Raw genomic sequence first — 13878 nt, forward strand, 5'->3', positions numbered from 1 at the left:
GGATTCTTCATCTGTGATTTTTTGAAAATTTTTTTAGTCTAATTTGTCTAGAACTCATAAAGATTCATTGAAATAATAAATTGTGAACTCTTCAAAATCAAGTGCCTCAAACGGTTTTTGAAAATGCTATCTATATGTGTAATAAAAAACAAACCTAGATTAAACCAGACAAAATTTGATTCCAATTTTTTTTGCCAAATTCATAACAGAAATCTACAAAATACTTCAAAAATCACACTTAAAACAATAATTAGATAAATAAATCTTTATAGTTAATGGAAAGACAATAATCAAAATGATTTATAGTTTTCAGAGACTATAAAATACATTAAAATAAAACATGGATAAACACCAAAAAAATAGAGATATTTTTTCAGTTCCCGTGCGGAGTCACGCCACGATTATTTATTCCCCTAATAACAGAAATGAAATCACCATCACAGAAAGCTGGTACACAGTTTTTTTAATCCTTTCGAAGGTGTTTTGTAAAGAAGCACCGAATTCAAATATAACAGAGATGGAAGCAACACTGACGTATGGGTCATCTTCTAAGGTCTCCGATGGTAATGACAAATCTATGGACAACACTGATCATCTGGTAAAGGAGATGGGGCTGCTTACTGACGGAGGAGTATTGGCAGGGAAGGGTGGGAATTCGGCAGAGGATATTCCAATTGAGGCTCTCATTGATATATTTTCAAGGTTGGATTTGGAGGAAAGATGGAATGGTGCCTCTCTAGTATGCAAGGACTGGTTTAGGGCTTTCCAGGATCCGTCTTTCTGGCAAATTGTTGATTTCGAGAAGTATTTTGCAAGGAAGAGAGACACTGCTTCCTGGTGGAGTACAGAATTTGAGAAAAAAATGGATAAAATGGTGAAGCTTGCAGTCGATTACAGTCATGGGGATCTTAGAGAATTGCATATCAGACATTGCTCTGATGAAGCGGTCACTTATTTGGCCCAAAGGTATGATGCCAATCCACATCCTTTTCTGGTTCTTGCGTAATGAAAAGGAAGAAAACACGGGTCTTTTTTATCTCCCTTTATAGCAGTTGATAATGAAGTGGCACCAACCCAATCTGTGAATTAACTTTATAGGATCTATATGGTGTTTTATATGAAATGTGGAATAGGGATATTATTTTTCTCTTAATAAGTCATGGAGGGTTAGGCTCCCCTGGAGGTATCAGGGTAGTTCACAGCAACACCTCCTCTCGAGGTTTTAGGATAGTTCGCAGCCACTGCCCCCAGCACGGATCTATCTCAACATAGGCTCTGTTATGCATGGAATGGTATCGAATTCCCTGAGGTGTCAATCTCAATGTCTTTTCACCCACTCGTTGTGATTACATAGTGTTAAAGTAGTTGTCTGTATATTGTGTGATTAAACAGTCTTTCAGTAGTTGTAGGTGAAAAACATTGAGATTGGCATACCAACAACCTGATACATCTTGGTCCTTAATAGATTTAGAGTTAAGATGGATCTATGCAAGTGGCAGTCACTCCCGTATATTGTGTGATTAAACAGTGTTTCAGTAGTTGTAGGTGAAAAACATTGAAATTGGCATACCAAGAATCTGATACATCTTGGTCCTTAATAGATATAGAGTTAAGATGAATCTATGCGAAGTTAAGATGGATCTATGCAAGTGGCCATCACTCCTAGTTGATTTAGAACTAAAGTTTTATATTAATTATATACATTTATGTCATATTTTAAAAGTTTATGCAAAACAATATGAAGAAGGAAAATAATAATTACAATGTTGTAGTGAGACTTTAAAGAATATGATGTAACAACTTTAAGTTTATATATATATATATAACAAATTAGTGAATTACATATAAGATTTAATCTAGAAACTAAAACATTTACATGATGATGATACAAATTTAATCAAACATACAACTAGTACTACATCAATGATGATAAATTGAAAAACACACAAAAAATTAAAACCATAAACTGTAATTTTCTCATTCAATCATCAAAATCAAAATGTATTACATAGATATTGACTCTCCAAGTCATTGCTACTATAAGTGGGAATGCTAATGACAAATACAGTACAGTGTAGATAATAGAACCATAGATCAAGATGGAAGAATCTCATAGGTCATGTGATGCAGGAGCATTTTTCAAGGTTTATAAGACCTAAGAGTCTTATCACACATTTACTAAAGGGAGTGGGTTCCCTTAATTATTTATTTAATTTTCAAAGTTTATTTTGAGTTTTAAAGAGACTGGAATGTAATTTGATTAATGGAGAATATGTCGTGACTCGTGAATGTAGAGATCTTAGAGACAATTAAGTAATCCTAGGAAGAGTGAGGACTTGAGGGATTTAAAAGATTAATTTGGGTTTCTGTTTGAAAAAGAGTGGAGCTGGAGAGATAATTTGGGAGAGAGTGAGAGATTGTTGGATCTGAACTAAATTGGTTCATGAATATGTTTTTGTATAAATTGTGATCTTTTGAATAATTCGAGAGGTGAGCCAGAGGTTAGCTAGAGGTTAGCCAAAGGTTAGCTAAGGGCTAGCTAGGGGTTAGAAAGCAAGAAGATAGTAAGAGCAAGAGTGAGGAGTTAGTAAGAGAAATAGATGGACTTTATGGAAAGGAACTGAAACAGTCGAATGTGACTGTTTCCCTTGTAAATATTTTATAAAATACCAAAACAGTGTGGATTTGTATATATCATATATGGGAATTTGTGTCTGTATGTGTCTTAATAACCTTATGGTGCATTGATTGTGAATCTGAGAAATACTGTGGAATTTATGTGTTGAATAGCATGAATGACTAACGGAATTTACTTTACGGGATTAGTATTTAATTGTCTAATAAAACCTGTGTATAGGCATGTAGAAATCAGGATTTCCCTTTTGAATGGATGGAGGGATTAGCTGGAAGTGAGCGTAATTGGTTTTCACAGTAGACAGAGGAAGATTGAGAATTATCTTCTATAGTGGAGGACACATGCTTTTTCTCAATTTCCTAAAGGATTGTAAAGAGACAGTGAAGGGCGAAAGAACGGTGGAGATTAAGTCGCATCGTTGAAAATGGAAGATCGACGGCGTAGAAAGAATTAAAATGACAAAGAACGGGAACCGTTGGATCAGCCAGATCGACGGATAATAACGATGGAAGAGGAATGGTGGAGGAAACATCATAGCCGTCCGATGGGAGGAGATCCACGGTGATCGCGTGGAAACTTGCAAGCAAGTTACCTCGGCTAGTGGACTCGAGAAAATCATTAAAACGAGTTTAAAGTCCGGAGGTGATCGGATTGTCCGTTGAAAGGCGATCGGACACATATCACGTGCCAACAAGCGCGGACCTTAATTCCGAAAACGAACGCGATAAGGTTTTATACAACGAGATTAAAACCTTGTTGAGATCCGGCCATCCAGACCGTTCGTTGGTTGAATGATCGGACGGTAATCGCGCTCGAATGTGCGCGTGGGTTAACATTTCTGGCGGACCCGATATGTTATGAACTAGGGTTTATCTCCTTTTGGGTTTCGGCCATATGCGTTCAAAGAAGGATTGACGGTGATTGGTTGGGTTTCGTTGTGTTTTTGCCAATTAGAACGCTTCCTGATCCGGACTTAAACAGGAACACAACAAATTACAGAGATAACCATAACACAGATATGCAACGGAAATAATACTTCATTTCATTAATATAAAACATCGAAATATGCTTATAAACAGTAATGGAAATAAACCAGCTAGGCCGATGGTATCTTATCTCTGAGAAGAGATGTGGTGGCTACATGCCTCTGAACTGTGTTACAATGAGGTTCGAAGGCCTATTTATTGTTGAGAAACAATGGAAAACCCTTAACATTCCAAAACCTAACCCTAGAAGATGAAACACCAAACTGTGGGCCCTGTTTGGGTAAATTGGTACATCAAATTCCCGGGGTCGTAACTTTGGCATACGATCTCCATTTAACGCGTACAATAGCTCGTTAGAAAGATCTATCCGAGCACTACCACTTTGGGAAGGGCAACATTGGTCGTCTATGGACCCATGTTGCCCCCAGATCTCCCAACAAACGTCATTTAGGGCCTCAAAACGGCTCCGGAAGTTCAGGACCCGAAAAACTGCTAAAAATAGTAAGTTGTGCTACAATTAAGGAAACTGAAAATGCTGAGAGAAACAATGGTGGGGGTCCAGGTGGTCTTGGTAGGTGGCCACCAATATCCACTTGGATCATTCCTCCCCCCTTAGGAAGCAATGGTCCCCATTGCGTTGAGTTCCTCCATGAGATGAGGAAACTTTTGCTGAACTTGGTCCCTGGCGAGCCACTTACCCTGGTGAAGGAGTTGGCCTGCTTTGACAACTCGATACAGTTGGATATTCTGTTGGCGAGTGTTCTTGATCTGTGTGTCCATGATCCGATCAGTTGCAGCTTGTTCCATGCAATCTGGATTTAATTATGTGGGTGTGAGCTGTTCTACAATGTCGGATGTGTTTAGCAATGGTGGAAAGTATGGCCGAGGACGGTCCACATTGAACACTGGGTGCAGGGCAAGGAACAGGGGAATGCTGAGCTCAAATGCATTGTCTCCCACAGCCTTAGTAATGGTGTAAGGACCATATTGGAGTGGTCTCAGTTTCCGATAGGCTCCAGTAAGGCGTTCTTTTTGCAAATGCAACCAGACTTTGTCGCCCACATGAAACTTGTGTGGCATCCGATGTTGATCATGTCGCTGCTTGTACTTGGCATTTGATTTCTCCAGAATGTCGTGGACCTACTGGCGAATATGTTGGATGTGCTCAATGAAGCTGGTTGCCTTATCTGTTTCGGACTGGACATGAGTCGAATCTATTTGAGTAGTTGCAAGTGGTATGGCCACATCAATGGGGCATAGTGGCTGGAATCCCAAGCCCACCTCAAAATGGTTGTGGCCAGTCGAGCTGTGAAGAGCTCGGTTGTAGCTGTGCTGAACATAGGGGAGGCTCTCGTCCCATGTGCGTGGATGCTTTGAGTTGTACATGCGCAGAATGTGCACAATCATCCTATTGACAATCTCTGTCTAGCCATCATTTTGAGGATGGAAGGCTGTGGAATTTAGTGAGTTTGGTGTCCAGCATTGACCAGAGACTGGACCAAAATGTACTAAGGAACCGACTGTCCCCATTTGAGAAGTCTCGTGCCCACAAGAGTTGAGCACGGTGGTTAATGCCATGATCGGTGGTCGATTGAGGTAATCTGCAACATTATTGGTGCTGCCCTTCTTATACTTGATATTCAAATGGAACTGTTGTAGGTATGTAGACCACTTCTGATGGCGATAATTCTGCAATTTCCCTTGGGTCTGTATGAACTGCAGGGGTCGGTGGTCTGTGTGGATGACCGTTTCCTTCCCCAAAATGTAATGCTTCCATTGTCGGCAGGCCTGCACAATGGAATACATCTCTTTATCATAAGTGGGATACTTCCGAATTGTGTCTGAAAGTGTTTCACTATGATATGCCACTGGATGCCCGTGTTGAGTAAGGACTTCCCCAATAGCATAGTCAGAGGCATCTGTCTCGACCTCAAATGGTTGTTGTAAATCTGGTAACGCGAGCACTGGTGCCGTGTAGAGGCGATCTTTCAACTCTATGAATGCCTTCTGTTGAGATTCAGACCAAAAGAATTTTGCTTTCGCTCCTCCCTTGGTGACTTGACTTAAGGGCCAAGTGATATGAGAAAAACCCAACACGAACCTGCGGTAGAAGTTGGCAAGACCTAGAAAGCTGCGGAGCTCTGTCAGAGTGGTTGGAGATGGCCAATCCCGAATGACTTGGATCTTGGCTGGATCCACATGCACCCCCTGTTCATCAATAATGTATCCCTGATACTGAACTTGGGTCATGCCAAAAGTGCATTTCTCCAAATTGGCTACATAGCTTGTGTTGCCACAGTGTTTGGAGAACCTGTCGGATGTGGTGGTAGTGCTCTTCCCAACTTTGGCTGAAGATCAGAATGTCATCCAAGTATACCACTACAAATGAGTTGGTGAATGGTCATAAGATGTCATCCATTAGCTTCATGAAGGTTGCAGGAGCATTCGTCAATCCGAAAGGCATAACCAACCATTCGAAAAGGCCCTCCTTGGCTTTAAAGGCAGTCTTCCACACATCAGAGGGTTCGATTGGTACTTGGTGATATCCTGACTTCAGATCGATCTTGCTGAAATATTTTGCCCCCTTTAGTTAGTCCAGGAGGTCATCAATCCTCGGGATCGGGTACCTATTACGGATAGTGATCTTGTTCAGTGCTCGATAGTCAATACAGAGTCTCCAAGTCCCATCCTTCTTCTGTACCAACACGATCGGGCTCCCACAAGGCGATGAACTCGGACGGATGTGACCTTTCTGCAGGAGCTCCTGCATCTGCCTCTTGATTTCATCGTTCTCCAGAACGGAGCGCCGATAAATTGGTCCATTGGGTAGCGGCGCACCTGGGGTCAGATCGATGGAGTGCTTGACCTGACAGTGCAGAGAAACCCCTGCGGGGGAGGTGAAGATGTCCTCGTACTCCTCCACGACCTTGTCCATCTGTAGTTGTCATGCGGAGGGGCCCTGTCTGGAGGCCGTGGCCACCGTCTTCTGAGCTTACTGCATTGTTTTGCAGTAATCAAAGAGATGGCGGTAGGCGGTGCTACCTCTCGTATCCTGTACAACTTATTTCCTAATGTAATAATAACAGCATGGGGCCTTGATTCATACACAGCATGTCGCTTCCACAAGTATGGTTGTCCTAATAATACATCACAAACTTCAAGGGGAGCAATGTCACACAATACCTCATCCGTGAAGGGCCTGATGTTGTATGGAAGGCGACATTGCTGGCTTACGCGAAGATCCCGTCCTTGGTGAAGCCACCCGATGGTGTATGGTTGTGGATGTGCTGTGGTCGGTAAGCCCAACCGCTTCACGACCTCTGCTGAAATGAGGTTCTTTTGGCTCTCGCTATCGACAATGAACTGTAGCGGGGAGCCCTTTACCCACATCTGGGAGTGGAAGAGACGCTCCTCCTCCTCTGGATCTTCGGGTTCATTTTTCTAGATCTTGGCGGTAGCAATAGTGGCGTTGGGATCCGCATCAATGATCTGCTTCCCTTTGTCATTCTCCTTGTCGGGTTCTGAGTCAGAGTTGGAACATACATCTGATTCTGAAACATTTAGCTCAACCACCAGTGACTGCTTGGCCCGACACTTACTTGTGTTGTGAGTGGAGCTCTTATGGAACTCACACCATTTTCCCGTGTCCTTTTTCGGCTTTGCGACGCTGTTCTTTGCTTGCAGCTTCAGCGAGTTGTCTTGGGCTGCCCCGCCTTGGCTTTGTCCTTTGTTCTGTGGTTTAGGGGCACCTTTCCCTTGCTTTGGATTCGCAGATCCAAAATCTCGCTTCTTTTGTTTAAACTTCTGCTCGACCTTGACGGCATATCGGTATGTTGTGTCGAGGGAGGAGATGTTCAGGAATTGTATTTCTTCCTGGATGTACTTGTGCAGGCAACCACGCTATTTGAGTATCAAATGCTGCTCCGAATCCTTGATACCCAACTTTGTTCGAAGGGTATGGAAAAGATTGGTGAACTCCGGCACGTCTTGGTCCCTTCCCTGCTGCAGCATGGTCCACTTTATGTATTCATCCTCATGGCTTCCGACAGGGTAGTACTGCTCCTTGATGGCATCCCGGAATGAATTCCAGGTGGGTGCGGCTGAAAATAGTGAGCCGGTACTTTCATCCTTTTGCTCGCAGTAGGTTTCCCACCAGTCCTTGACGTGGGGAGCTGCTTTGAGAAGAGCGAAAACAATCTTTTCCTGACTCGAAAATTCATGAACAGAAAAATAACCCTCTAGCAGATTTAACCATTTATCTACGACATCTGCATCTATCTGACCCTCGAATATGGGGATTTCAAAATTAACGTGTACCTTAAAGGGCATGGCGTTTCCAGAGTAGCTGCTAGAAGCCGATGCGTCACCTCTGGCTAGCCGCTGAAGGATCTGGGCAAAGCTGTCCATCATCGCATTCCGTTGTCGCTCAAGGGCTTCTTCAAGCAAGATTTTGATAGGATCTCCTGCTCCCTCGTCTTTCTTCTCATCCGCCATGGGGGGCCGTTGGGATTTGCGAGGCTGGTCTTGCAAAGGTTCGACCGGTTCAAGCCCTAACTCCTTATATCCCGACCTCGTTGGGGACATGCAAAGAAAAACAGAGAAAAAGCAAACCGCTCTGATACCACTGATCTGGACTTAAACAGGAACGCAACAAATTACAGAGATAACCATAACACAGATATGCAGCGGAAATAATACTTCATTTCATTAATATAAAATACTGAAATATGCTTACAAACAGTGATGGAAATAAACCAGCTAGGGCGATGGTAGTTTATCTCTGAGAAGAGATGTGGTGGCTACATGCCTCTGAACTGTGTTACAATGAGGCTCGAAGGCCTATTTATTGTTGAGAAACAATGGAAAACCCTTAACATTCCAAAACCTAACCCTAGAAGATGAAACGCCAAACTGTGGGCCCTGTTTGGGTAAATTGGTACATCAACTTCCCGGGGTCGTAACTTTGGCATACGATCTCCGTTTAACGCGTACAATAGCTTATTAGAAAGATCTATCCGAGCACTACCACTTTGGGAAGGGCAACATTGGTCGTCTATGGACCCATGTTGCCCCCAAATTTCCCAAAAAAGTTGTTTAGGGCCTCAAAACGACTCCGGAAGTTCAGGACCCGAAAAACTGCTAAAAATAGTAAGTTGTGCTACAATTAAGGAAACTGAAAATGCTGAGAGAAACAATGGTGGGGGTCCAGGTGGACTTGGCAGGTGGCCACCAATATCCACCTGGATCACTTCCGATATATACGTGGGCCCATAACCCACAGGTCCATGCACTAATTTTGTAATGGTGCAGCTTTGCTATGTTAAAGCAGCTGAGCTGTCATCATCATGAATGTCAGTAGCCCCCCATGTCATTGTCATCAAAACCAACATCACTGCTAGTGCTTTCTCCTCCATCCTCCTTTGTGGTTCTCATGTAAAATGTTTATAGTTTTAGATGATGATGATACAAATTCAATTTTAAAACTAGTGCATATAACCAAAATAATACTGAGTACAATCCATCTTTGAACCATAACTACATCAACAAAGAGGCTCGAAATGGCCTCTAGAGTCCAAAAAAATTCATGCTACAACAAATAACTACATATCATTAAAATCATTGCCTATATTAGGATCCCCATCATCAATATCACCCTCTAAGCATTGAAATGAGATAGAAAAAGCTTAACATGTCAAATCGAGATTTTTTTGAGTGATGGGTACATTTTCACTAGGGTCATGACAAAGAGTTCAATAATCACTGCCGCCGACATTGAGGTATAAAGCGAACTTGGTACTATTCATTAAATGCTAGTTCCATACCCTCATACATGATAGAATCAAATGGAAATGTTGCAATCCCCCAAATCTTGAATTTTTGAAAAATGCTAAGTTTGTTGGATTTTGAGTGGGATCTAAAATTCTACTATCTCCATATGAAATCCAATGAGGTTGGAACCATTCTCAAACATTCTGGAAAAATTAATGGTCGTGTAAAAATTTAAGTAAAAGGATGTCATTGTCATCCTTTTTATTTCAAGAATTTATCGTTACCATTAATTACATAGCATTAGTAGGGCTTGGACAAATCCATTTATGTAATATCCCCAATTTTTTGAGCATGAGAAATTTGCCTAATTTTGGTGACATTAAGTAAAGGGGCAAATATTATTTTGGAGAAAGGTGGCAAGTATTATTTTATTGGAGATTGATGGCAAATTATTATTATATTAAAATGGAGGCAAAAGTCACTTAGTGGAAAATGGCCCCCACCAATAAAATAATAATTAAAAAAAGAGTCTAGAAGCATGGGGAGAAATTATAAAAGGAGGATGGACTCATTTGCTAATCATATTTTGATTATACACTTCACATTACATTTTCTATTGGAGCTGTTTAGCACAAGAAGGGAAGTGTTGTTTATCACATGAGTTCCAAGTGGAATTCCACCCTCATTTAAGAGAACTTCAAGTGTCTCCCTAGTGAGGAAATTTGGGGAGTCCAATTCAGGATTTCTAGAGAGCTTAATTGTAGGTGTTCACCCAATTCTATGCACTTCCTTGACGTAGAGGTAGTTTGTGAAGCACAAAGTTATTTAGCTAGAGTGCGTCGGGAGATTCAGTGATTTGCAGAGAGATTTCCTATCTTGAGACCGAAATTTTGGTAGTGTTTCGTAGGGCAAGAGTCTTGGCCATTTGGTGATCTAAATTTCTCCATTCTGGCAGTGTGTGGAGCTCACTAGAGAATGCTTGCGCAGGGGAAGAGAGAAACTAATTTCTGGAGGAGATTGGCTGGAAGAGAAGGTAGATTTTAGAGGGGATTTTGTGTGGAATTTTAGTGGCATTATAGCAGAGGAATTGAGAATTTTTGGAGCATTATTTCTCAGTAGTGCGTGTAGCCAGCTAGAGGGCCACTCGCACTATTTGGTGGGCTCTCTCGTCACTTGGAATTAGCCCAAACCCTTTTTGGGTTTTTGTGGGTATTTGGAGAGGAGCTTGTGGCTGCATTATCAACGTGATCTGGGCAATATTCAGGCCAAAAATCCACTCTCTTTCAACAGTGTGTTTTATTAGTTAGCTGGCAATCTGCACCACTTTGTGGGTTTCCAGGAGAGTTGGTTTGGGGCCAATCCCTTTATGGGTTTTGTTGGCCTTGTTGAGAAAGTGCACCAACTAATTTCTCAGAATTTTTTGAGCACTTCTGAGGGCATATTTTCCATTTCCTATCTGGTAGCAGCAACAAAAATTTATTGGGTCAGTGCAGAAATTGGGGAGGAGATTCTACAACACTTGGGCTTCATTATTATCACTTGAGTTTTGCCTTGCTTGCTTGTAGCAAGCCCAGGTTCTACTATTACCATCTGTTGTACCCATTTTGCTCATATTAATAAAATGGCTTAGAGCTTGGTTCACATTTCTGGTGTTTAATTCATGTGCTTTCATGTTTTTGAGATTGTAATTTGTAGTTAGTTCATAGACTCTGTTATTTCCTATATTTTCCTATTAGGAATATTACAGTGGTATCGGAGCCATGATATGTGGCCTGCTGTGGGCCTTAAGCCAAGTGATGACAAGCCCTGAATAAAAAAAAAGCTAAGAAACAATGGGATCCAAAGAAAGATTAAAATCAAACAACATGGCAGTAACCTTGAATGAGGTGATTAGGATGCAACAAATGATGATTGATGTGGGGGGGCAATTGATTCATACCACAATTGGGAATCAAGACCATTCTCAATTCTATAACAAATCCACTATGCCCAAAGTTATGGATAATGCGTCAAGATGGCAAGACATGATTGCAACTGATGTTGAGTTATTGGCAACAAATTGGAGGGCATGCCAATCATTGGGACATGACATTCACACGTCCCTCTCCTTTTGGGAGTTTGGTGAACTAAGCGACATGCACAAATCAGTGGGAATTCAGTGGAATTATGCAGGGATGATGAGGAGGATTAAGGCAAAAGATGAAAAAGTAGTTGAAGGGGCCATGGTTGGCAAGGAGATAGTTGAGCATACATCGCTTGGTGAGATGTCGACATGAAGTACCCAGTGTTGTGACTAAGTTTTCAGGTGATAGCAGCGCACCAAAGATTGATGAGGTGCCTGGAGCCATATTCACCGTTGATGAGGAGTCGATAGGTACAAGGCATCCAAACCTGTGATAGAGCTTCCATACAGTAGCTACCTATCGTTTATTGTTGAGGATGTTATGCATGATGAGCTAACTGTGGAGGGGAATTTAGTGGCTCATGTTGAGCCCATGGTAGAGGAGGATGAGCAACCATCGTTGGAGTCAGCCATTGACGAGGAACAGTTAGGTGCATCGGCAGCCAACAAAACTATCGTGCTTTCAGACGATAGTCCCCTTTAGGCATACATTGATGGGGCTTGCAACATTATTGGACTTGCCTCCTTGTGTTGGTGAGAGAGAGGCCACATTACCTAGGCAGATTACATGGATTGGCCAGACTAGCGAGATGAGGCGACACGAGTTGCGCAAGGTGCAACATTCGCAGGATGGAGGACTTGCTCCATGTATGGTTCGTGCATTTGATCCCCCTCTCAGGGTTGGATGACGAGAGATATTGAGTTGGTATTTGGTGTAGCTGGCTAAGAGGTTAGATGCATCCATGGCCACAGATCAGCAGGGACTACTGATTACTAGAGGGGCTTGAGGGCTAGATTGCTGTTGGGATCTAGGTGGGATTCTCCATCAGATCATGGAGTCAGTGGGTGATGGTAGTAGCTGCATGACAGACTCAGTGGTTGGGCACACACACCCTTTCATATCCCCTTTAGAGTTCCTAACAACACTAGTGACGGGATGGATTGATAGGGGAGCAGGCAAAGTTCATGAGTTGTCATGGCATGTTGGGAGTACAAGGGATTGTAGGATGATTAGCCGACTCTGGCAGGAGTTGTTAGGAGGAGGTGGCATCGACATGCCACCAAATAGGGTATTGTATGGAGATCATGCTCTCTCACTGGTATATTGGACACAGGAGCTACCGAGGATAGGATTAGTAGTGTCATTCACGTTAGCATGTGAGGAGTTAGGCTGCTCAGGTCTATCTAGGGAGATGAGGAGATATAACTCACATCGTGGAGGGCTTACTAGCAAAGTGGTGGATGTTGGCGTATGCGGGATGGCATATGATACACAGTGGTATGACAGTAGGTAGTGGTACCTAGGGGTGCACAGAGATATGTCGCAGAGTCCAGTGTTATGCAGAGGGATGCAACTTGATGCATACATATCGAATTTTAGACCCTAGCATCCAATGTTGTATAGAGGTATGCAATGATGAGCAGTGCCCTGTAGAGGAGCATGGAGATGCATGGTTGTTTGATGTCGCATGTTGGTTTACATTAAGCGACTCACATCGCATCGAGTACACGTGGGGAGTGCCAGGTACAGTGACATAGGCAAGATACGAGATGGTATAGCAGTAGCATGGGTATCTAGTGTTGTACAGGGATAGGCCGCAGGGTACAGTGCTAGGTCGAGGAGTATAGGGATACTCGGTGAGATGCAGGGGCATATGGTGCTACACAACGAGGTCTTAGAGGGTCGCCTCCAGGGAGACCTATGGACGGAGACACTGGGCATACCTTTGGGTGTAGTTCACCCAGGATCGACGGGAACACAAATGAGCTATACTCAATGGTATCCATAGGGACTCACACGTATGTCCCTCTTATACATCACTTACAGGCATAGACAATTTGTCTGTTGTCCTTGGACACTCTGGGAGAGAGCAACGGGGATAGGGAACTCACCTGAGATATTGGGATGACACTCAATACAATAGGGGAGAGACTTCTCAACGGTGGCATTGGGTTGGTGCACGAGTTGACAACCACTGGTTGGGGGATGAGGTGATCATTTGTAGGGGTGGCATATCGTTCATCAGTGAGCCTATGCTTGGGGAGCTGGTCACGAGGGAGACATGTGTCACTCTTTCCACAGGGCACGCCAGGACCATGCATGAGAAGAGGATATCGTGTACATGTGAGGCAACTTTCTAGTATGTGTCTGACCTCCAGACATTTTATTGTCACATTATCGAGTGGGCGGATGGCAGACTTAGTGGTGATGGTTGGCAGGAGCAAGACGGGTCCGCATACACTGATTCAATTGCGAGTGTCAGATACCCATCTATTGGCTGCGTTCCGGGGTAGTTATTTGGCACATGTGGCTTCTAGCAGTGATTGATACTACGGAATGGCAGGCACATGGCAGTTTAGCATGC

General features: G+C 42.9%; 1 protein-coding gene across 1 annotated transcript in view; it reads left to right on the forward strand.

Annotated features, from left to right (window-relative positions):
• The first annotated feature begins 370 nt into the window (after positions 1-370).
• Positions 371-13878, forward strand: part of LOC149222658 (F-box protein SKIP1-like) — a 106295-nt gene continuing 92787 nt past the window's right edge. Inside the window, exon 1 of the mRNA XM_089385547.1 lies at positions 371-966. Within this exon, the coding sequence (XP_089241673.1) occupies positions 518-966 (449 nt within the window). The 5' untranslated portion in view covers positions 371-517. The remainder of the gene's footprint in view (positions 967-13878) is intronic.

This window comes from Pinus tabuliformis, chromosome Q (assembly GCF_031772625.1).
Source record: "Pinus tabuliformis cultivar Carrire ecotype Pingquan chromosome Q, CPIR1, whole genome shotgun sequence".
NCBI lineage: Eukaryota > Viridiplantae > Streptophyta > Pinopsida > Pinales > Pinaceae > Pinus > Pinus tabuliformis.